At 35.7% G+C, this 24,487-nt stretch overlaps 1 protein-coding gene across 15 annotated transcripts in view; it reads right to left on the bottom strand.

Moving 5' to 3' along the window:
* CNTN5 (contactin 5) overlaps nucleotides 1-24,487 on the bottom strand; it is a 1,211,165-nt gene that overhangs the window by 86,981 nt on the left and 1,099,697 nt on the right. For 7 of the 15 annotated variants that reach the window (XM_084975741.1, XM_003129801.7, XM_084975743.1 and 4 more), the window contains one exon: nucleotides 17,930-18,050. The exons of 1 other annotated variant lie outside the window; for it this stretch is intronic. In XM_084975741.1, the coding sequence (XP_084831867.1) occupies nucleotides 17,930-18,050 (121 nt within the window). Of the gene's footprint in view, nucleotides 1-3,150; nucleotides 3,382-4,162; nucleotides 7,589-7,715; nucleotides 7,782-15,720; nucleotides 17,502-17,929; nucleotides 18,051-24,487 lie in introns of those variants that run through there. 7 more of the 15 variants (XR_014815020.1, XR_014815018.1, XR_014815021.1 and 4 more) reach the window with 4 other exon arrangements.

Here is a 24,487-nt window from a genome sequence, read left to right as displayed (position 1 = left end):
TCCAAGCCATGTCTGTGACCTACACCATAGTTCACAGCAACACTAGATCCTTAGCCCACTGAGAGAGGCCAGGGATCAACCCCCAGTCCTCATGGATACTAATGGGATTCATTTCCACTGAGCCACAATGGGAATTCGAGACGTTTGTCTTTTTGTTGAGCTATATGAGCTGTTTGTATATTTTGGAGATTAATCCCTTGTCAGTTGCATTGTTTGCAAATATTTTCCTCCATTCTGTAGGCTGTCTTTTAGTTTATGGTTTCCTTTGATATGCAAAAGTGTTTAAATTTAATTAGGTCCCATTTGGCTATTTTTGTTTTTATTTTCATTACTCTAAGAGAAAAATCAAGAAAGATATTGCTGTGATTTATGTCAAAGAGTGTTCTGCCTATGTTTTCTTCTAAGAGATTTGTAGTACTGGTATTATGTTCAGGTATTTAATCCAATTTAAGTTTGTTTTTGTGTATGGTGTTAAAGAGAGTTATAATTTCATTCTTTTACATGTAGCTGCCCAGTTTTCCTAGCGCCATTTATTGAATAGGATGTCTTTTCTCTAATGTATGTTCTTGCCTCCTTTATTGTATATTAATTGATCATAGGCACATGGGTTTATTTCTGGGCTTTCTAGGATGTTCCACTGACCTAAATTTCTGTTTTTGTGCCAGTCCCATACAGTTTTGATGACTATACTTTGGTAGTATAATCTGAAGTTAAGCAGCCTGATTCCATCAGCTGTGTTTTTCTTTCTGAAGATTACTTTGGCTATTCAATATCTTTTTGTTCCCATACATATGTTAGAATTATTAGTTCAGTTCCTTGAAAAATGCCATTGGTAATTTTATAGAGATTGTGCTGAATCCGTAGATTGCCTTGGGTAGTATAGTCATTTGACAGTACTGAGTTTTCTAATTCAGGAACACAATATATCTTTCCATCTGTTTATGATTTCTTTGATTTCTTTCATCAGGATCTTATAGTTTCTGGAATACAAGTCTTTTGCCCTGTTAGGTAGGTTTATTCCTAGGTTTATTCTTTTTGATGTGATGTTAATTAGGGTTGTTTTCTTAATTTCCCTTTTTTATCTTTCATTGTTAGTGTATAGAAATGCAATGGAATTCTGTGTTAATTTTGTTTCTTGCAAATTTACCAAAATCATGGATGAGCTCTAGCAGCTTTTGGGTAGCATCTTTAGGATTTTCTGAGTGCAGTATCATGTCATCTGCAAACAGTGACAGTTTCATTTCATTTCCAATTTGGATTCCTTTTATTTTATTTTTCTTCTCTGAAAGCTGTGGCTAGGACTTCAAAACTATGTTAAAATAAAAATGGTGAGAGTGGACATCCTTGTCCTGTTCCTAATCTTAGAGGAAATGCTTTTGGCTTTTCACTGTTGAGTATGATTTTAGCTGTGAAGTTTGTCATATATGGCCTCTGTTACATTGAGGTAATTTCTTTCTATGCCCACTTTCTGGAAAGTTTTTATCATAAATGGATGTTGAATTTTATCAAAAGCATTTTCTGTGCAAGCACAATTTTTATATACACTGAGAAACGAAAATGTTTGTGAGACTCTTTCTATTGCAATATTTCCATAATTGTTATGGTCTGGAACCAAATTCACAGTGTCTCCGAGGTATGTCTGTACTCCATGTTGCCACAATTCAGCATATGAATCATTCTTTCCCATTTGCATTTGGTTTTCAATATTTAGATTAACATTTTCTATGAGAAAGAGTGTGTGTGTGCCTCAAAGGATTGGGTGAAGTGAATGGTAGAAGTTATTGGAAAAAAAATGCTGAGAAGCTTACAGAGATGGGAACACCAAACTTCAAATAACTGTTTTGTGATTGCAGCTGTCAGAAACTTCTAAAAATCTTTTCCCATCACACCATTCCCAAATAGATTTTCTTTCCATTTTGCTTGGTTTGTTTTTATGCTTATTGACATGTTGTATGACATGACAATATATTTAATGTTCAATTATTATGATTTATTCTTTACTCAGTTATTACTCCATATACAAACATTCTTCCTTGTTTATGTAATTTAAAAAAATGTAATTACTCCCTTTGTGGAAAAAGATTACATATTCATTCATTCATACATTTAATACTTTGCTCAACAATATTGAAGAAATATCTACTATGTGCTAGACTCAGGGGATTAGGCAGTGGGCAGGATAAAGACTGTATTTGCCCTTATATATTGTACTTTGTAGGGAGGAGAATGAACAAAAGAATGAGATAATTTCAAATAATAATAAATGCAGTGAAGAAAATAAAGACAGGTGAAAATTGAGTGGAGGAGAGGCAGAAAACCTTAAACAGGAGTTGAGAAATAAATGATAAGAAGGAGCTAACCAGTCACATAAATATTATTTACAAGAGTTTATCAACAGGCAGAGAACATCAATAAAAAAAAAATCCCTAGGTGTTATGAGTTTGGCATATTTGTGAAACAGAAAGAAATCTGGGGTGGTTGAAGCAAAGTGAAAAAGAGGTTAGAGAAGAGTGATAATGCAGAGATCAGTAGGAGCTAGATAATGCAGGGATGTGAGGATAACAGTAAGGAATTTGGTTTTTATTCTGAGTGTATGGAAAGTCTTGGGATTACATACCAGAAAAGCTGAAGAAAAGAAGCCCTTAAAAATCATAGAGGGAAAGTTTGATGGAAGTCCTTAGAGAATGTACAAAGTTTTGTGTGTATACGGGGGAGATCTCTTTAATTTATTAAAAATGTATGGGTATTTTTTTTTTTTTTGCAATGAAGTTTTGATAACAACTGTAGATAGTGATGACTCAGTAAATCACTCTTTCAACTTCTTTTATTGTAGTGGTATTGCTTAGTAGAAACTGTCAGTTTAGTTTCACTGACAGTAGTCTTTGGATCCTCTGAGGATGTTTGCATATATGTCTCTTGCAATCTTAGTATATGATGACTTTTTCTACTTTCGTTGTAAGCAAAAACTAAAAATATACTACCTCTTCCCCATATCAGTCTTATAAAATTGAAATTTCATGACATTTATTCTGGTTAGTATAATTTGTGAACATGTGGTTGTCATTGGAATTTCAACTCCCTGTGATGGGAGCTAAAATGACTTGTGCCATTTTTGGCTAAAGCATTAAATTACCAATGTGAGACTCTAGCATCACTACATTCAAAATGTTTATTTAAAGAATTCTTGTATTCCTTTTTAGAACAATACAAACATTTCTTGTTTAATTATCACAGACTTCAGGTGAAAGGTAAATTAGCCAACAATTCCAGGTAATTAGGCAGGCAAAAATATTTAATGTAGTTTTACATGAGTTGAAATTGTAAACAATATATATATTCCAACATATAAGCAATACTCTCCATCCATCGAAGGTGATCTTTCTGAAATGGAAAATAGATATTTGAGGGTCTAATTTGCAAACTGACAAGAATAATTAAAAATAACCAACTTGTTTATTTAAAACTTCAAGCAACCCAGACGCTATCCTGAAATTAATTTAGTAAGCTAGTATTACATAAATTCTAAGAACAGATGAGTGGAAGAACGCCTGTAGGAAAAATAGCATATGGGGTGCTAAAATATGCAAGGTACCATGCTTCTGCAAAGCTTTCTATAAATCCAATATTGGGTTTGTTGTATATGACTCATTATAACTCTGCAATGCAAATTAAGACCAAAAAATAATGTACAAGTGTATAGATTTTTACATTTGTTCGGTTTCACTATTTATTTATGAATAATTTATAGATATCCCTGTGACTTATTTTCCCAAATACACCATGAAGCAAATTTGGAGTTATTATTTCCAAAGACAACATTGGGCCAACACATTTATAAAGTCATTCTTTTAAAGTCAGGTGTATCTTTGACAATACTGTGGACAAGACCATAAGTAGGAGACTTTCTTTAACGTGTTTTTTTCTGAAATATAAACCTGCATTTGTTCACACTTACAGTTGTTCTCCAGTATCCACCAAGGATTGGTTTCGGGACTCCCTCAGATACCAAAATCCAGGGTTACTTAAGTGCTTTACATATAAAAGGCAGAGTATTTGCATATAATCTACACAATCCTTCTCTAAATTAATTTTAGTATGTCATACAATGTAAACTCTATGCAAATACTTGTAAATACAACATAAATGCTATATAAATAATTACCTGCAGGACAAATTCAAGTTTTGCTTTTTGGAATTTTCTGGAAATTTTTTATCCAAATATTTTTGATCCACTGTTGGTTGAATCTGTGTATGCCAAACTTGCAGATACAGATAATTGACTGTAGTTAGATTTCCTTTCAAGATATCTGTTTGGGACTTGGGACATGTTTCACAGTCATGGAAGTGAACAAAACTTGACAAACATGTATATAGGGTCATTAATTCCATATTTAACTAACTGAGCAAATCAACAGTCTCTTAAGGACTTCAGAATAAGTATTACTTCCTAAGCGCTTAACTTGCTGACAATGGCTGAAACATAATGGAGAAAGGATTGTCTTAGTGGTTTCTTGATGGCTGCTGGCTTATACTCTGAGTATTTTTGCTCTACAACTATAAGAAGATATTTATCACTATGCAGTGTACCATTAGAGCTCAGCACAGATTGCAAAAGACTGCCGTCATATGGTCACAGTGAACTTAGTACAATCTCTATGCCACCATCTAACTCATTTGGAGAAATGGAGACAGTGGGCTTTTGCAGAAGCACTTAAATAGAGCAGTCCTGGAGCTTGGGTAATTTGTAACAGATGTTCCATATAATGGATGAATTACAGGAGAGTGTTTGTAATGCAGACTGTCTTATTCGGTGGGTATGATCGATGCTTCTTATTAGTTTGACTTAACATTCTGTGAGCTGAGGTTGTGAGACAAATATGTGAGCTTTAATTTACTGATACATAGAGATCAAGTGATAAAATGTCTTTGAAAGAGTGATTAGGTATTTCAAATGAAATGTACTAATAAGCGTTCTATTTCTTGAGTTGGCACAAAAGAAATAATTATATGAACCAAAAACCTCTGAACAAAACATATAATTCAAACAGACTTGTTTTATACCATAGTTTACTGTGATTAATGTATGCTAAAATTAACCAAATCAGAATGCTGACAAATGAAAAAGCTTATACTTTGGTATAGATGATTAGCTTAGGTGGTTTACAGAAAAAAACCCTTTGCTTGAAAGTTTGTACTTTTGATCTAGAATGTTTTAAAATCTAAGACATAATTCCAGAGGAATTGAAAACTATTCATACTGTTTTTTTTTTCAATTTTTTTTTTTTTTTAAATCTAAGCATTTGTGAGTTCCTGTTGTGGCTCAGTGGTTACCGAATCTGACTAGGAACCATGAGGTTGCGGGTTTGATCCCTGGCCTTGCTCAGTGGGTTAAGGATCTGACGTTGCTGTGAGCTGTAGTGTAGGTTGCAGACGTGGCTCAGATCCCGCATTGCTATGGCGCTGGAGTAGGCTGGCAGCTGTAGCTCTGATTGGACCCCTAGCTTGGGAACCTCCATATGCCACGGGAGCGGCCCTAGAAAAGGCAAAAAGACAAGAAAAAAATCTAAGCATTTGTTTCATAAGTATTTCCAAATTCTTTAGAGTCTTTGATGGTGTTTATAAAGGCTATTTATATTTTACTCTTTATTTTAATTTTTGCATGCTTCATTGCCAAGTAAACTAAAGGTATGGCAAAGTCCCATGTACACATTCATGGAAGGCATATTTATGTTTTAAAAATATTGAACACTGTGAATTTAAATCAATTTTATATCATATATTTGGGACTCATTTTATGTTACCAAGCTAACATAAAGCATATAATCTGTCTATTAGATGTGCAGATAATATTTGTCACTGATATGAAAGCAGTACTCTTAGAACTACGACCTCTTTATTATATCTACACATCTTTTCTAGAATAAAATATAGTTTGTGTACTTAATTTTTTTTAAACTGAATCTTACACTCTTGGTGACTTTGTGTAACTGTATTCTAAGCCCTTCAATGTATATTTCACCTGGGGAAAATTCTCTTGTACACTGAGAGAGCTATTGCAACTTGTTCAAGGATGGAGGCCGTCATGGTGGAATCTTCAATGCAAATAAGTACACGTTAATATAAACAACCCACTTCTAAAAGTGAGGCAAGCTTTCATTGATTCAGTTAACTGCACTGAGATGGCCCTAATGGTGTCTCACAGCTTATACTAGTGACAGCAAACCTGCAAAACAGGCATTATACTAAGATTATCAACAGGCTGATTTGATCCTAAGGAGGGAGAGGCAACCAAAATGCTCTCAATCACCTTCAGAATATATTACAAATGGTAATTGAATAAGATGGACATAGCAATTATAAAATTATTGGACATTTCAGTCCATGGATAATCACATAAGATCACCTGTTGGATAAATGTAGGCCATTTTCCTGTTTACACATACTCTAAAGAGCAATGATTCATCTCCTTAATATTAAAGGTTAGGAAAATGGAAATGGAAATACTTACGCTAGTTAAGAATACTAACAACAATATCTAGCATTTACTGAGAAGCATTCTACCATTTGAAATCTCATTTAATTTTCCTATTAAATCTGTAAATTAGATGTTATATCTCCATTTCACAAATGGAGGCTCCACAAGAGGTAAAATGACTTGCCTAGGGTATCCAGCTTGTGTCAGAGTGAGACTCAAATCCTGGCCTGGGTTATTTTTATGATGCTACATTGTGTAGGCTGGGTAAAGTGGCTTCTATCCCAGCCATTTTAAACAACTTGAGTAACTGGGCTTGAGATTCAACTAACCGAGCACCTGCTATAAACTGGGCCTAGTACTCAGTGTTCCATTTACTCAAAAGACCTTGCTTTTCCAAATGCACCACACATAGAGAGGATCTTTTTGCACACCTTGAATTTGTGCAATTTTATTTCCTCACAACAATAATTAACTTTCCAGTCATCGCTTTTATATCTCAGCATTTCAATACCTGCCCACTTTGAATTTTGCACAGGTTATTCTCTATTTTAATGAACTATTTTTATAAAGGTAGGAGCTATTTTTTCCCCTTCTTTCTCAGTTTTTAGGTATCTCAGCAATGATCCAAAAATTCCAGAGGTAAAATTTACTGATAGACTCAGTCAGTAACATAGAGACTCATGTGCTCATGACCACTAATCTTTACCACATAATATATTGAAATAGATTTTCTCCACACATACTAAACCATACATTTTACACACTTTAGTTTTAAAAGATAAAAAGAAACATCCACCTGAAAGATTTTTTTTACCAAGAACGAGTCACTTATTTATTTCTTGGCATTAGCAGACATCATCTGGTGTTCAGTGTTTTCCCCTACTCTTTCACCTCGCTTGCTCTAACTCATTAGAGAACTAATTGCCTTTGTAATTCCAAAATAAAGAGTAGGGAAACGGAGACATTACCTTTGCTCGGAGTTTGGGAGGACAAAATACAATCTGTAGTAAAAGCTAGCAAAAATTTCTTCTAATCCATGTTAGCCTTCTCTCTGTCCAATCTGCATGGATTTTGTGTTGTTTAATGAAGAGTCGTTCAGAAATCAGGCCCAGGCTATATGTTGTAATGTTTTACCAAAAAAAAAAAAAAAAAAAATCAAGAAAATAATTTAAAATTGAATAGTTTGGAAGATAGGTTGAAATAAAACAAGGTTTTGGAATACAGACTGAAGTAAACTTACCAATTTTCTATTATCTTCCTTGGAGGTGTGACCAGTCGCTGGCTTGACATTCAGCAGAACTTTTACCTGGGGTCCACATTTAGGTTGTCAAAAAAGAACCACATGGTATGCATATGCCCTGCAAGACTGTATCTCCTATGCTTCCCAAGAAAACAAATTACTGCCCAGTACTTAAAAGACATGCTTAAAACAAGCCAGGTAACAGTCACAGAAAACAGAATATATTCAGGAACATAAGAAGGTCATATTTTAGAAAGGACTAGTGGGTTGGTTTAGATTGTGTCTATACAAAGTAAACGAAAAATGAATAAGAAGGATGCTATTTCCAAACAATTCAAACAAATAAACAGATAAAATGTACTTCAGATATTTTACCTAAGTAATATTGGTGAGTTTGAGGATACTCTTCTGAACATCAAAGACCTTTTTTTTGGTTTTGTGTTGCTTTGTTTTCATGACTCATGGTATAATTCACCCTTAAGCAGATGAGAAACAATGACTATCAGAGGTTTGAAAGGGTAACAGTGGCAATTGTAGAGAAGGTCAGGCACATTTTAAAATTAATTGGGAGTTTTGTTCTTGCCTCATAATTTGGGCGATTGGAAGAATGTTTAAAATGAGAGAATGAGGAGATATCATGTAGAAAGAGGTCTATTACTTATTGATGCTTAATATTCCTGGGGGAATTTGGTCCAGAATCGATGTCTTTCTTTCTATCAAAACTTGAGTGTTTGGATAAGAAGCCCCACAAGATTTCCTGAGGAAACAATCATTAGAATTTGATTTTTTTTTTTTTTTTTTGTCTTTTTGCCTTTTCTAGGACCTCTCCCATGGCATATGGAGGTTCCCAGGCTAGGGGTCTAATTGGAGCTGCAGCTGCCAGCCTACACCAGATCCACAGCAACGCAGGATCCAAGCCGCATCTGCAACCTATACCACAGCTCATGGCAACTCGGGATCCTTAACCCACTGAGCAAGGCCAGGGATCAAACCTGCAACCTCATGGTTCCTAGTCAGATTCGTCAACCATTGTGCCACGATGGGAACTACAGAATTTGATATTTTTTATGATTAGCAAGCCATTATATTTATATGACTGAGGGTCAGAAGTTCAGACTTGTCAGTAAAGTTAGTGTTTATTTAGGCCAAGGTATAAGATAGGTAGCAGTGATCAATAATATTGAGTCTCCGGGTCATGAAATAAAAGATTAGGTACTTTAGAGTCTTAGAGAATATGAGGCCTATCCCTAGAGGTGGACGAGAATGAAAAGGTGTTGTTTGCCCAAGCTGAAGGAGTATCTTCTGTTCTCTTTCTTAGCTTAGCAAATGACTACATTTCTTTAATACAGCCCGTATATCATCTCCTTGATAAAAATTCTGTGAATCCTAGTCAGAGCTGCTTCTTCCATTCCCTTGTTTCTCATAGAACTCTTTTCTTTTTGTCTTTTTCTCTTTCTCTCTTCCTTTCCCTATTTCTTTTTTATCCTTCCAACCTCCCTTCTTCTCTTCTTCCCTTCCTTCCTCTTCCCTGCCCTTCCCTCCCCTTTCTTCCCTCCTTCCTTTCACAAATATTTATTAATAGTTTTCAAGAACAATATGTCAGGAAACTAAGTATGTCCAGGGGATACAGTGATGAATAACATGAAAACGGTCTGGCAATTGATGATGGAAGGCAGTATAGTAATTTAAAATGCTTACTTTGAAGTCAGTCTCCCTGGACTCTGCTTATGATTTTTCCAATTATTAGGGTGACATTTGACAAGTCCTAAACCTCTCTGAGCCTTAGCTTCCTCATGTGCAAACTGGAACTAAAATAGTATTCCTCTCATATTGTTTTATATGACATTCTAAATGAATAAAGGGAAATAATTCATAGAGAGCCTTTCGTACAATGCCTGGCATATAGGAAGAACTTAACCAAGTGCTAGATGTTTTTATCATTATTAATGGAGCTTGCAATTAGAAAGCAAAATGTGCTATTTACACATCTGTAATAGCACTATCTATATTATATTGTAAAAAGATGTGTGCCTTCATGTTGGAGACATAAATTGTTCATGGTTAGCTGATTCCTAGGATTTGATATGTGCTCTATAAATGTTTAATAAGTAAGTACTGAATAAATGAGTGAAGAGTGAGCGAGGGTAAAGTTAAGCAACCTGCCCAAAGTCACACAACTAGTAAGGGCTTGTGGGGATGAGCAACACTCTGTCTCACTTCAAAGCCTGTGTTTTCCTGATGATACTGCACTGCCTTTCACACATTATTGCTTGCCTCTTTTCACCTCCTGTGATTTGATTACTACACCGATCATTCCAGGGAATTTGTCTTTGCCTAGGTCATCACTGTTTCAAATTGTTCAAACCAGTGGTATTTCTTTTTTCTTGTTTTACTTGAATTTGGCACTGTTGCCTATTTTCTCCTTCCTGAAATTCTCTTTTCTTGTCCTTATGATTTCGTTTCCTGGACTTTCCTCTTAGTTGCTCTGTGTCTGGATAGCTATTTCCCCATCTCCTTTCTCCTCAACATTAGTGTTTCTGAAGTTTCTATCTTGAGCTTCTTCCCTTTCTCATTCTTCACATTCTGTCTTTGCAATTTCATTTCCATCTAATCATGCTCAAATCTATATCTCAACTCAAGCATTTTTCTCCTGAGTTCCACAGCTATAAGTTCATTTGCTTACTGGCTATTTCCCTATGGAGAGCCTTATTTTAAATGCTCTTCCTTTACCCTAATTCACTCATCTCCTTATCTTTCAGATTGCATAGAAAACAGGATCATTCTTCATTAGGATGGCCACATAATTTATCATCTAAACCAGGACAATTTTGAGAGAAGGGGCTTCATTAATAATTACTCTGGCACTCCAAATACAACTTGGAATAATCTTAATCTAACCAGAATGTACGGCCTCTTTCCCATTGACCACTCAATTAAGCATTACAGCTGGCACTCATTCTTGACTCCTCTTTCTCATTTTTCATAGCCAGTGAGACGCAAAGTTCTGTAGATTCTGTCTCCCTCCTTTCTTTCGGATATGTGTGTTGCTTTCCATTGCAATTATCATTGCCCTTTTTCAGGCCTATCTTATCTTTTGTCAGAATTACTGCTATGATCTCCCATTTGGTCTTACTTTCATCTAAAGCATCCTCTGCAGCTTTCAGAATGAGCCTCTTAAAGTGCATATCTAATCACTTCCCTTTCCCACTTTGGCCAGCTGATAGATATCTATACCGTAGCATAGAAGTTAAGTTCTTTCCCATGTTATAAGAAGGCACTTATACTCAATCCCATTTCACCACTTCTCCCTCTTGCACACTAGAACTGTCCTGGCTTATGGTAGGTACCCACTAAAGAATGTATAAAATGGGCATTTAAAACATAATCCTACTTACCAAGAACTTATTTCAACAAGTTTTCATAAATGTGAATAAATAGGTAAATGTCATTTTTATAACAGGATGGAAGTATAGGAAAAACAGGTTAGGTCTGTGGAACAAAATGCATACTGAAATGTGATCACCTTACAATTTCTGACTCAGAAATAGGTACAAGGTAAAACTCAGTCAATTAGATTTTCATTAAAATGGAAGAGTGAAGGCAGAGCACTTGTTTCAGAATAGCAAGATGCTCCCCAGAAAGTCTAAGTCAATTGACTGAAATATCAATGCCTAAAAAACAACTTGTCTTCCAGCAGGCACTCAATATTTGTTGACTGAATATTATAAGAAATTCAGTCTTCAGCAATTTGTTGTCTGTAAGTAATGACAACTCATTTCTTTGTTTATATATAATTGTTTCAATCATTTTAGTCAGTCAAGTCACTGCAGTTAACTCTCACTTCAGTGAACCAAACTAAATGTGGTACAGAAAATCCAAATGCACAAGTGACCAAAAATGGTACTTTTAGTCAGTTGCTAAAAGAAGTTCACAGGTTAGTAAACAATAATATGAAAAGTATGGGGAAAGAAATGCAAGTGTTATTGTGACTAAAAGAAATTTTATAGGTGTCAGTCAAACTAGTTAAGGTAAAATGTCTAAGCTAGAAAAGCAAGTGATTGGTATAAATTATTTAAAAAGTTCTATCTAATACCAGCAGTAGTAGTGACCTAAAAATTTCCACAATGATGCAGTATATTCCAATAAGACATTACATGAATGATATTAGATTTTCTTCTAGGTAAGGACATTTTTATCTCTATCTTAAGATTTTTTTTTAATATTGGAAAAGCAAATATATTAACTGAATAATTTCTATCCTGCCTTAAAACATAAATTATGTGCAAATTTGTTTACTATTAATATTAACATAAACTTACACTGAAAATATTTGTAATTGTCCTTTTGATACTCAAATACCAGCCAATCATCAAACCCAGCTTTGCTTTTTGTGATTTATGACTTTTTTCTTTTTCACTAGAGACTCTTTGGAATCCAAAACATTACTTCATCACATGAAGGCATGTGCTACCCAAACATGTCATTTCATACTGGATCAATGGTGGAGAAGAGAAACTATGCAAACTCTATCTTCCAAAGATAATTGTGCTAAACACTTTGGCTTTTTATTTGTTTTTTGCTTTTTAGGGCCACACTCATAGCATATGGAGGTTCCCAGGCTAGGGGTCCAATCGGAGCTACAGCTGCCAGCCTATGCCACAGCCACAGCAATACAGGATCTGAGCTGTGTCTGCAACCTACACCACAGCTCACAGCAACACCAGATCCTTAACCCTCTAAGCAAGGCCAGGGATTGAACCCATAACCTGATAGTTCCTAGTTGCATTCGCTTCCACTGCGCCATGACAGGAACTCCAAGACTTGTGCATTTTAAAGCTTGAAATGTTCAGAAATGGTCAGATGCTAAAGATAAACATTTATATCAGTTTGGAATCTACATGGTTCACAAGGGTAGTGCTTTGAGAGATATAAAGGCAGAACACATTCATACTACTTAATTATCAAATCTGCATGTATTAGAAGTACATTGAAGGTTTTCACTGAGCTTAAGTTTGCTTTTGTATTTGGAAAAGTAATAGTATGTGCTTGCATCTTTCTAATGGCAAAAGGGAGAAAATTCTCAAATTTTCCTCCCCTGCTGGTGAGAATCACTAAAAATTATAGCTTGGAGAAATCGGAGAGAATTTAATTGAGGGATCCAAAATGGTTTCCATCAGGTAATAACTGGTATCTTTAGATTATTTTCCACTATTTAAAAACAAAACAAATCAAAATATAGCCCTTCACAACTAGCTAAAATGTAAAGTCTCTTTTGCTGTTGGCTGGAGTTTAAATCACCTAGTTTGGTAATATAGACTAAATCACCTAGTTTGGTAATACAGACTACCTCATGATAAACGATTTTGGTGAAAATTAAAGTAGAAATATGAATTATAGATTACTTGAACACAATAAATAAAATATTTCAAAACATAAGGTTCTTGAGGTAGAATAATTTTTAAAAAAGATCTTTTGTGGAGTTCCCTTCATGGCTCAGAGGTTAAGGAACCTGACTAGTATCCATGAGGACACAGGTTCGATCCCAGGCCTCCCTCAGTGGGTTAAGGATCCGGTATTGCTCTGAGCTGTGGTGAAGGTCTCAGACATGGCTGGATCTCACACTGCTGTCACTGTGGTGTAGGCTACCGCTCCGATTGGACCCCTAGCCTGGGAACCTCCATATGTGACCCCGGGTGTGACACCAAAAAGACAAAAAAAAAAAAAAGATCTTTTTGGGTAAAAAGCTGGTGAAACCCCTGAGGAGGCTTTATAATATGCTAATATTATAGAGGAGAAAACAGACTTAGATAGCTTTGCTATAACCTATCCCCCCCCCTTACTAAAATCCTTTTTGTTTCTATGGATTTATACATAACTTAATAGCTATGCTGGGCTGGCTTCATGGGTGTGTTACTTGCGCAGTCACACAGTGTCCCTACCTTTGAAGGACCCTATACTTGGATTAATGCTTTTCTGTCACCATCTTGTAATTCTTATCAAGTTTTGAGGGAGAGGCTCTGCATTTTCATTTTGCACCAAGCCCTATTGCTATACCTGTGTCTTTTCCTAGTATTTTATTATTTCCCCTAAAAGACTGTAGGTTATCCAGGGGGCTTTCTTCTCTTTGTTGTTTCTCACCCCATTCCCAAAGATGACTCTTACACTAGTAGACAAGTAGACATAGAGCCAAACAGAGGGCTGAGAACTTGGTCTTCAAGTTTCCAATCCAAGTGCTCAGCTCACCAGCTGCTGGATGAATGGATGAGTGAATAAATGAATAGCGAATTATCAATAAATACCTATTGACTTATTTAATTGACAAAACAGTGGAACTTTTGATGATAGTTTCAGTTTTGCCATGAAAATTGAGTAGGTGGATCTGGAGAGATTAAGGGTAAGATATTCAAAGAAAAAGTTTTATTGGAAAAAAGTGAAATTGAACCAATGGACAGTTTAAAGCAAGTAAGACTGAAAGACAGTTTGAAGGTGGGATATTTCTCAATAAGTTACACTCTGAGGTGGATTCTTTCTTCTTAAGTGCAATTTATTACCCATCAGATTCATCTTGTAAGTCATGATTCAGGAAATAAAAATTGGTGTCCAAGTTTGAGGAAAGGAGGGCCTATAGGTTGTACATTCAAAAAGAACCACAAGATTTTTCATTCTTCTTTGACTATCACAAAAATTTCTTGATCTACTATTTTGCATTAGTAAACAGAGTAATACAAATAAAAAATTGCATGGGAAGTGAAATTTTTATTGTTCCTTCTCCCTCTAGGCAGAATAGACAGAGCTAACGCTCTAGTTCCCAGTTAGCTTAGCTAAACACATTTTGTTCCTTAAACCATGATGGTTTCCTATCCTTATATTCTCTTTAGGAAACATGGCTCTGACATTTAGTTTTGCAAAATAATAAAATAACAAAACACAAACATTCCTTTCTCTGGAGTGTTTTATATTGTATTTGATCACCTCTTATATCGCTTAGGAGTATCAGCTCTTTAAAAATTGCATATCTCCTCAGTGAGATTATCTCTTATCTCTATCTTTTTTACCTTGGATACTATGATACAGCTCTAGCCATCTTTAAAGAGGTTACTTATGGCATTATCCAGACTTTCTTTCTCTATTGTTGCTACATCACACTAGAATAAGTGACTTAAATTGTGCACAGATGTCCAGGTGTGGCTTTAATTTCCTTTTATACCCCAGCAAAATAACTTATTTTAACATATTCATTACTTCTATTATGGTTCTCCAAATCATGCATGGTGCTGGTTCACTGAATATTAAATATGCGAGAGCAAGCAATTTTATGCTTCAGATGATTATTTATGGGAAAATTCAATTTTTTAGAGGATGATAATAATGGTGGAATAGAGGTGAATAATACCACTGACATTCACAATCAAAATAAAGCAACAGTGGAAACAAGCATTTGGGGGAAAGATCACTTTAAAACAGTGAGTGGGAAGAGAAGCAGGGAGCATCACCGGTCAGGGACAGTCAGATTCTAAACAGGCAATGATGAGGTCTTAGGACCATACACCTGAGCTCCAATTTAGTGTGCATGTGCAGCCAGGTGAAGAACTGTAGGAGTTGGTGAGATGCACAAAAGGATTTTATAGATTGTCTCTACTGGGAAAGGAGATGATCTCCTAGATTGATCTGAAAGAATATAGATTTTTAGTCTTCACTGAAATAGAATTATAAAGTTATAAAAACATATTCCTTGCCACCCAAGAATGTTCCTCATGCTCAAGATAGAGTGAAGTAAACTGCTGAGGCAATCTAATGATGGCATCCTATAAGACGTAGAGTGAAATCGTCTTTTCTGTTCCTATTTTTGTGACACACTGAATAAATGTACTTGAAAAATTCTGCTACTGGAATTGCAGCCATCATTAGGAAAAAGTCATCTAGAATGCTCAGTTTCAGTCCTGTGGCACTATTAGAATGCCCTGAGTTTACAAACCAACAAATGAAGGAATGGGAGAAAGAAGAATTCAGGGTAAAAATATTTTGAGTTTTATTTCACAATATTAAAAACAGCAATATCCAGGCATCCAAGTTCCTGAAACTGTTAACATACAAAAAATAGCAGTAAGAATAAAAAAGAACCAGCACCCTCAGTTCAGTTTTTAAATCTAAGACCAACCAGGAAGGAGAAGCATGTTATTTTTACTAATTTTAGAAAAATAATGCAAATATATAATAGAAAATTGGCGACTTGATCAAACTCACTTCAAAGGAAAGCTTGAGCTGAATGTTACATGAATATTCAGACAATAGTAACCTGTTTGAAATTGCTATTGAGTATAATTCCAAATTTATGCATTTTATCATTCCTAGGCATAAAGCCAAAGGTTAAAAGAGCAGAACACAAAAAAGCCGAGCCTGAATTACCCTGTTGAGTTTAATTTTACTTACAAAGCAGAATGTTCGCTTGCCACTTAAATATGCCCCTCACAGCCCTGTAAAAATACCTGGTTTCTTGTTATCAGCCTCTAAATTGTGTTATTCATTTAGAAAGCTCCAATTTTAGGAGCATCATTCTAAATTACTAGGCAAGTGCTTCACAATAAATACACATAATCTAAAACAGACTGTAGCAAGAGAAGAAAGCAATTTTCTATAAATTTGACTTCAGTGTGGGGTTTGCTATTCCAAAAGCCTTGTAGCTTTAAAAGGCATAAAGGGAAATTTTTATCATGAGAGGATGAGCACTTTAAAAAGTTGATGCTTTATAATAAAGTAATACACATTCTTGACATAATTTTGGAGAAAAGTTCAAATAACCTTCTGAATAGAAACCACACAATGAACAAGCTGCCACTCACCCAGATACACACTTGTTTCAAAACAACATTTAATTGGATCAATGGTGGAACACAACCCCAAATCAATAAACCCTGGGTGATATATACAACTAAAACAAAAAGATGGGGAAGCTTACGGTAGTCCTCATACTTTCTGCTCAAGATTTTTATAATATTAATGAATTATTTCCAATTATGATTGGAAAACACTCCAAGTGGATAAGACAAGTTAATCTAAAGATAGAAGCTTTTGCTACGGACTGTGAAATTTTTATTTGCAGAAATCATGCAAGTGATCTTTGCATGCATTATTCCCAGCAGTCAAACGTGATTGTTTAACATCAGAAAGAGATAGTTGGGAATCTCGTAATGTACTCATTTTTGTCTTAAATATGAATTTCATGGTGTGTTCTCTGTGATTTTTTCTTTGAGCTGTACATCTGTAAACCTATGGTTTGTGAATTTTTCTGCAAGTATATTGTATCTCAATAAAAAGCTAAAAGAAAAGAAAAAAAGGAGGGAGAGAGAGAGAGAAAGGAAAAGTGAAAAGAGAAAGAAGGCAAGAAGGAAGGAAGAGAAAAACAGGAAGGAAGGAAGGGTGGGTGCGAGGGAGGGAAGAAGAAAGAAGAAAGAAAGGGAGAGAGGAAGGGAGAGAGGAGAAAAGGAAGGAAGGAGAGAAAGAAAGAAGAAAGAAAGGAAGAAAGAAAGGAAGAAAAAGAAAACACATGCTAGGAGTTCCATTTCCCATAATGGGGAATAATGTGCTAAAAGAAATTGCTGTAGTCATTTATGTAATTCAAATAAGATGTAGCTTTATAGGGTTGTGGATTTGGCAGCCTGGTTCATAGTTGGAAACCACTTAACCGTCATTTCTGCACAGAGAGACTATGTGTTGACATTTCCAGACTTTCAAAAAATCCCTGTCACTTAACAGTTGCAAATGCCACCATATTAGCATGCAGTTTTCCTGTTTGGGGAAGCAGAATTTAGAAGTCAGTGGAGAGGAAAAAAAAAAGTGCCCGGGGGGTTCCACTAGCTTTGCAGTTGAAAAACACATATATACACAAACATATTTTGCCTCTTTAGTACAAATGTCTTTGTGACTCAGCTGTTTAAAATTTCTGCTTAGCATTAACTTGGTTAAACCCCTAGTGAACACTTAGTGCTAAAGTTGTTTTGGACCCTGAAGTTGGATCTGCAGGTTTTGTCTGTTTCTAAGAAGCAGTTTTCCATGTAATCTTTTCAAAGGCAAAAGGTTAAGCAAAAATGACATATACTGTAAAAACTGAAAATAAAATGCACAGTACTGATGTGCTCAAAGTCCATGCATTTAAATTCCTTTGTATGATAATTTATGGTGATCATGTCTTTAGACTGCACTATTAGCATACTCACCCCTAACAAGAAGTTCTGCCTCATCTGACACACTGTCTGCTGTGGTCTGTACCCTGCAGCCATATCTCCCAGCATGCATCAGAAGGATGTTCCTGATCATTAAATCTGCAGAGGATGCTTGCTGAAAGAGGGATGAAGTGCCAGTTTAAAATGTTGCAAATCTGCCTAGTTCAAGGTGGTTTAAGGGGAACTTTGCATAATCAGTCAAAGGGCCTATTTTTGGTCTTACAATTTATGTGACAACAATTCAGAAATCAAACATGCCCTACCTTAAGAAACACATGGAAGCTATGTTTTCAACAGTTACTAATAAAGGATTTGAACATTTGATATTGCATATAATGATTTATCAGCTACAATATTTAAGAAATATTTAAATCTGCATGAACAAATTCATATCTTTCAAAGTACAGGGAAAATAATCAGTGAGCAAAAACTATTGCTTTGCTATTCAGAGACAGGGCTATTTTTGTAGAAAGAAAACAGTACTGAAAGGAATAACAACTTGTGGAAATTAATTATAAGTTGACAGTAGTCAAAGGATTATCTAGTATGGCCTTATTGAATGGCTCCTTTTGTTAAGTAACAACAGGATGAGGTCGTGCTTAGGTGAATGACTGTTGGTCCCAAAGCCATAAGTCTTCACTTAATAAAGATTTATTCCTTCCATAACCACCACCAGCAGGAGTAGGGTCAGCCTGAACTGTTAATCAATGCAATTACAAAACACAAAGTAGGCTCAAAACTCCTGATCGTTGTTGAGAGCACAATTATTAGAACATAGTTGAAGAACACCACAGTTAAAAGAGATCAGTAAATTCCAGGGAGATTATCTTTTAGATGTCATCAGTTCATGGGATCAGTGACAACCCTACACTTTAGAATGACTGGTACAACTGGTACAACCTCTCATTACTTAATCTTGTCTTTCATTTACTCTAACAGGAAAGATAGGTTTCTTTTTTTCATGAATGTTTAAAGATCTGGTATTTCCAACAACTCATAAGGTAATTTTTTCAGATGAGGAGATAGTAAACTCTACTATGCTCTCATTTTCCATGTTGCAATCAAAAACTATTCACTGGAATGAGAATATATGCATGCAGCTTGAAATTATATCTTCAAAGAACACAACACTTCTCTCCAACAGTAGTTGAGCACATGAACGAATGTCTAACTTGAGCCTTAGGGAAACACCCCAGATTAGAGAGCTTTAATTTTTTTGATGCAATGGATGAATTACCTTTGGAAAAAAAAATGATGCATTTGTTCTTAATGGGCAGTGTCCTGATGAATGTTTAAGTTTAGTTTATTTTTATTTTAAAATAGACCAGTGGACAATATAAAAATTACAAAAGGGAGAGGAATTGCTAGAAATCCATTGGATTCTTTTTTTTCTTAGCATTCATAAAAATTGTGAGAAGTCATTGGAAATGTTTACCTCTTAAGCGATGTGTGCTTCTTTAAAAAATCGTTTAACTGTATACTATGTTTTAAGTCCTTTCTGGTACTTCATTTCTGGTTTGTTTTTTTTGTTTCTTATCAGTCTTATGATAGGAACCTCTAAAGGTATTGAGGTTTTCTCTCATGAAATAATTGTTAAGACATGGTCTGGTTTAGTCATTTACAAGGGAATGCTTCTTGGTGAGAATGCATTAAAATGTCATAACAATTATATCAAGGAATGCGATATTTGTCCAGAGAATGTCTGCCACTGCTAATTTCCTTAGGTAAAATTGTTACTCTGAAATTTTGTGTTCTCACGTGTACTGGACTAAGTGCTCACTTCTTTTAAAATCTGAAAAGAAATTTTACACTTTTAAAACCCTTTGATTGAATAAGGGGAAACAAAAGCAAACTGTAAACATCACAATCCATAACTCGGTTTCAAATCTACATAATACAATGCTGTAATGAGCTTCAATATATTTACCAATTTATATCAATCTTAGGTATGAAAAATCTCTTTTTCTCCATGAATTTCTAAGCCATTTTCCAAATAGGCACTCAATTAAACCAATGTGCACACCATAGGCCCAGAAGGGGGGCTATGTTTAGTAGAAAAGCCAAAAAAAAAAATGCCTAGAAAATCAAAAGACTTATCATTTCTAGAAGTAGCATTTCTGAAAGACTGCACTTCGGGCTTTTTGTTTGTTTGTTGTTTTATTATTTGTTTATTTTTCAGTTTCACAAACTGATTAATGGTTGTTTAACAGCAGAAAAAGTAATGATTATAAGTCATTTTTCAGGCTCACATTTTTGGCAAAAATATTTCATAAAATCACATTTCTGTGATTAAATAATTGATTGCCTTATTTTCCAGTCCTTTTTCTTCCCAAATTACTGATGTATTTTTTTCCTGGGCAAATGTGTTAGAACCTTTGTCTTTTTTGTTGAATTAGAGTGAAAAAAAGCTTAATGGGATTAAGGAGAGTCTTCACTGAAAAATCACATAAAGGTCCATGGAATTCAGAAGGTGAAGTACAGACTGTCTTTTCTATTTTGTCCTTTACTTGGTTCCTGCAATTAACGACACGCAGTGCTCTATAAACTGGCTGAAGCTCCCTTCACTTCACACATCCAAGCTGTAGGAATAAAAAGCCTACAGCCTGCTGCATATCTATTAATGCCAAGACTATTCGAGGAGTCTAAATTGTCTCATCTGGGGCCTATTCCTCCTCTTTTGGATTATATATGCATTATATTTTTACAAGTCTAAACAGGGAAGATTAAAAGTAAAATGAATGAATTGTGAACACTAAACCTAAATTACCCTTTCAGGAGATTTACTGATCTTTCAAGAGAAGTAATGAGAAGAATTCATGTGGGAGCCCATTATACTTAATCTCAGCCCACAGTATGCAGTTCCTGAGAGAGAACTTCCACAATTTAGTGCACTTTTAATGAAATGGTTACTTACAGCAGATGTTTGCTTTCTTAAGCTTAAACCTCATTTTCACTTTTTCTCTCTTAGGAGTTACTCTCTCTTTTCTTGTTTTCTTTGACACTTGCTTTATTATCCTGTCTTTTCTTTGCTGCTTTCTTTGGCTTTATGAACAAATCGCACTACGTGTTTCTTCCAAAGAACTTTCCCCAAACCAGTGCTTAACGTGATACTACAAGCATTGAGCACCTAGCACAGTGCATGCTGCATAGGGGAGCTTGAAAAATATCTGTTGAATGAGTGAATAAATGAAGGCTCTTTAGGAAAGAGGCTATATGTTCATTCTGTGGGAATAGCAACAAGGCTAAGTCATTTATATTTATCACATAATCTCATTAAAGCAATTGCCAGATTACTGTAACTTTTATTTATAGCTTAAAAATAATACAGGAAATGTCATCTTCCTACTCAAGTCCAGTTCTTTATTAGCTTTCTAAGTGTCCTGTTCATCCAACCTAAGACCGCCAGTTAAGACATCCTAAAAATGGAAGCACACTGAACTTTGTTCTTCAAAGTATTTGTTGACTCTTGCTGCCTAGAGGATAAGTCCAAGTCCAATTTCCCTGTTTCAACAGAAGGCTCCTCTGAGCAAGACTGTACCTTGGCTGAATTCCGAGTTTCTGTAACCCTAACCTCACATTTCTTCATACGCAGGAGTTCTTGCTGTAACTACGCCTGTTCCGATTCTTGTTCTCCCTTCTTTGCCTGGAAGGATGCTTTCAGACACAGCTCAAATACCTTCTCCTTGGTAAGCCTTGGGGATACCCAAAGAGGACCTCGGGGGTGACTTCATCATTAGTTCTGCCACTGTTTAGTTTTGCTTCATGTGCTCTCTACTCATGTCTCTGAACTAGCACATGACATTCTTCAAAGTCACCCAGAAGGTCCTCTCCGGGCATTCCCAAGGCTGAGCTGGGGACTGGGGCAGCTGACAGTCATTGGGTGAACTAATGAATGCCTGGATGGCTTGCTTCCTTCCTTCCTTGTGGCTGGCAATACACCCTCCTCACTTTCTTTTTCCTCTTAAAGAAATTAGGAAGGGAAATAGGAAAAGACTATGGAGAAGATAGTAGAAAAGAATGTTCAAATAATATATACAGGTTTTAGAATGACACAGAATTGTGTGAACCCCTGCTCTACCACTTATTAAATTTTGAACTTGGGAAAATTACTCTGTCTCTCAGAGCTTGTCCTATAGCTTCAATGTGATAATGCAAGTAAAGCCCATAGCAGTGTTGTCTGGCACATAGTGTTTGATAAATGTTATTGTGAAAGGGCACTCTAATTGCATTCTTTGCCAAGAGGAATATTTCTTTAATTGGTATTCACGCCTTCAACAAGTTGGTTATCAACATTTTCCATAGCTATAGTAAGTTTTCTGGTAAGTGCCTAGCTTTATTTTATATGTATATTATTCCCCTTTCTCTCTTATAGAAAACCACTGTACCCAGAATAAGGAGACCCAAATTCTAGCCTTAGTTCAGCACCTTCCTAGCCCTGCAACACTGGAAAAGACACTTTCTGGTTTAATGATAACTGCACTGTCTCTCTCATGGGTATTGAGAGAAATCAAAAGAAATGACGTTCAAACATGAACTATTAGTAAATGCATCAAAAGCATAAAATACCCATAAACATTTTTCCAGCAGGATGTAGCAGAATGCTGTGTACATAGTAAGTACGCTAACATCTGGGGAATGAATTATCTAAATAGCAAGATAACTCAAGTGTTCTTATAAAGAATGGATTAATGCTGAATGACCTAGTCAGAAAGCTTCTGGGTATGGCAGTTTTTGTGCCTTCGTTTAGGGTTGATTTAATTTTCTCAATGGACTCACATAGAGCACTTCCATTATTCCCAGCCCCCAACAGACACAGAAACCATTCCTTTCTATAAAGTGAAGTAATATGGCGTATAAATTCTATGACTTGTGGAATTTAAAAAAAAAATCTTCTAATGTAAAAAAAGGGTATCAACTATGAGATATGAATTATTAGATATGATAAATGTTATCGACATAAAATCTTGGATAGTTAAAATAATTTCCTAGGAACAATACTTCTTTTTCCCAGGGGATAGTTTGCTTAAAACACCCTACCATGATCAAGAAATAATATGCATTATTCTTCCTTTTACAACTATTTTTCTTAAACCTTTATATAATAGGATTTATATTCGTGTTGATATGTGTTTTATATTTTTAACAAAGTCACTGATATTAGCTCACAGGCTAAAAGAGTTGGATATATTATATGAAATAGAAATTTTAGTTGCTGCCAGTGAAGAAAATACTAAACAAAATACTATTTGGCAAAAACATTTATGTCTACTATGGTGAAATAGTAAATGCATCCAACAATGTATTGAAGATTAAAAGTAGGTAGAAGTGGTTCTGACATGCCATTCCTGGGACCTTGGTATGTACTTCCAGCACATATTCTAATAACATATCATTAAGTACTAAGAAAAACACTGAAACAGTTTCTCTTGGTGACATAGATTAAAGAGGAAAAACAAGATGATGGCTCAATGATGAACTCAGGATGTCTAGATATTCAAAATGGTTCCCTTATGAGAACAAAGTCACCAGTTTATGTTCTCGGTTCACCATCTTGGTTAAAATAAGGATTAGGCATTATGAAGCAACTCAGAGCAAGTAAAAACAGGACCAAGCACAACTAAATTTTAGTAGAATAAAACTTACTTCACAGATGGTACTATTGAATATATGAGGAATACTGAATGGATAACAAAATGTCATGTATATCACTTTAGTGTTCCTCCTTTCCCAAGTAGGCATACAGGACAAGTGACTGTGATATTTATCAGTAGAGGCCAGATTTTGGTGGCATGTCTGTGCCCCCCCCCCCTTTTTTAGGGCTGAACCTGTGGCACATGGAGGTTCCCAGGCTAGGAGTCTAATCCGAGCTACAGCTGCCAGCCTACACCACAGCCACAGCAATGACAGATCTAAGCCATGTCTGAGACTTACACCACAATTCACAGCAATGCAAGATCCTTAACCCACTGAGCAAGGCTGGGGATCGAACCCGTAACCTCATGGTTCCTAGTCAGATTCACTTCCACTGAGCCATGACAGGAACTCCTGTGCCCTGATTTTTTTTTTTTTTTCTTTTTGGGGGCTATACTCACAGCATATGGAGGTTCCCAGGCTAGGACACAGCCTGTGAGGACACAGTGAAAAAACAGTTGCCTATCAATCAGGAAGATGGCCCTCGCTAGTCAGCAAATCTGCCAGTGCCTTGATCTTGGACTTTCCAGTCTCCAAAACTACGAGAAATTAATTTCTTTTGTGTATAAGCCACCCAGGCTATGGTATTCTGTCATACTGGACTCAATGGACTAAGGCAGGCTCTAAGTATGTAGTATCTTTCCTATGTTAATCTAGTATTTCTAAGTTAAAAAAGGCATGAAATAGTTGTGGTCATACAATTTATCAGCCTTATACTTCCTTTCTTTTTCTTTTTCTTTTTCTTTTTAGGTCCCCCCATGGCATATGGAAGTTCCTCAGGCCAGAGATCAGATCCCAGCCACAGGTGCAACCTACACCGCAGCTGCCACATATCCTTAACCCACTGTGCCAGGCAGGCAC

The sequence above is a fragment of the Sus scrofa genome, chromosome 9, assembly GCF_054392235.1.
Source record: "Sus scrofa isolate SSC_HxYL_T2T_F1_AM1 chromosome 9, Sscrofa_HxYL_maternal_Yorkshire_Landrace_v2.0, whole genome shotgun sequence".
Lineage (NCBI taxonomy): Eukaryota > Metazoa > Chordata > Mammalia > Artiodactyla > Suidae > Sus > Sus scrofa.
Note: the sequence above shows the minus strand (reverse complement) of the source record. Positions and strands in the feature narration are given on the sequence as shown.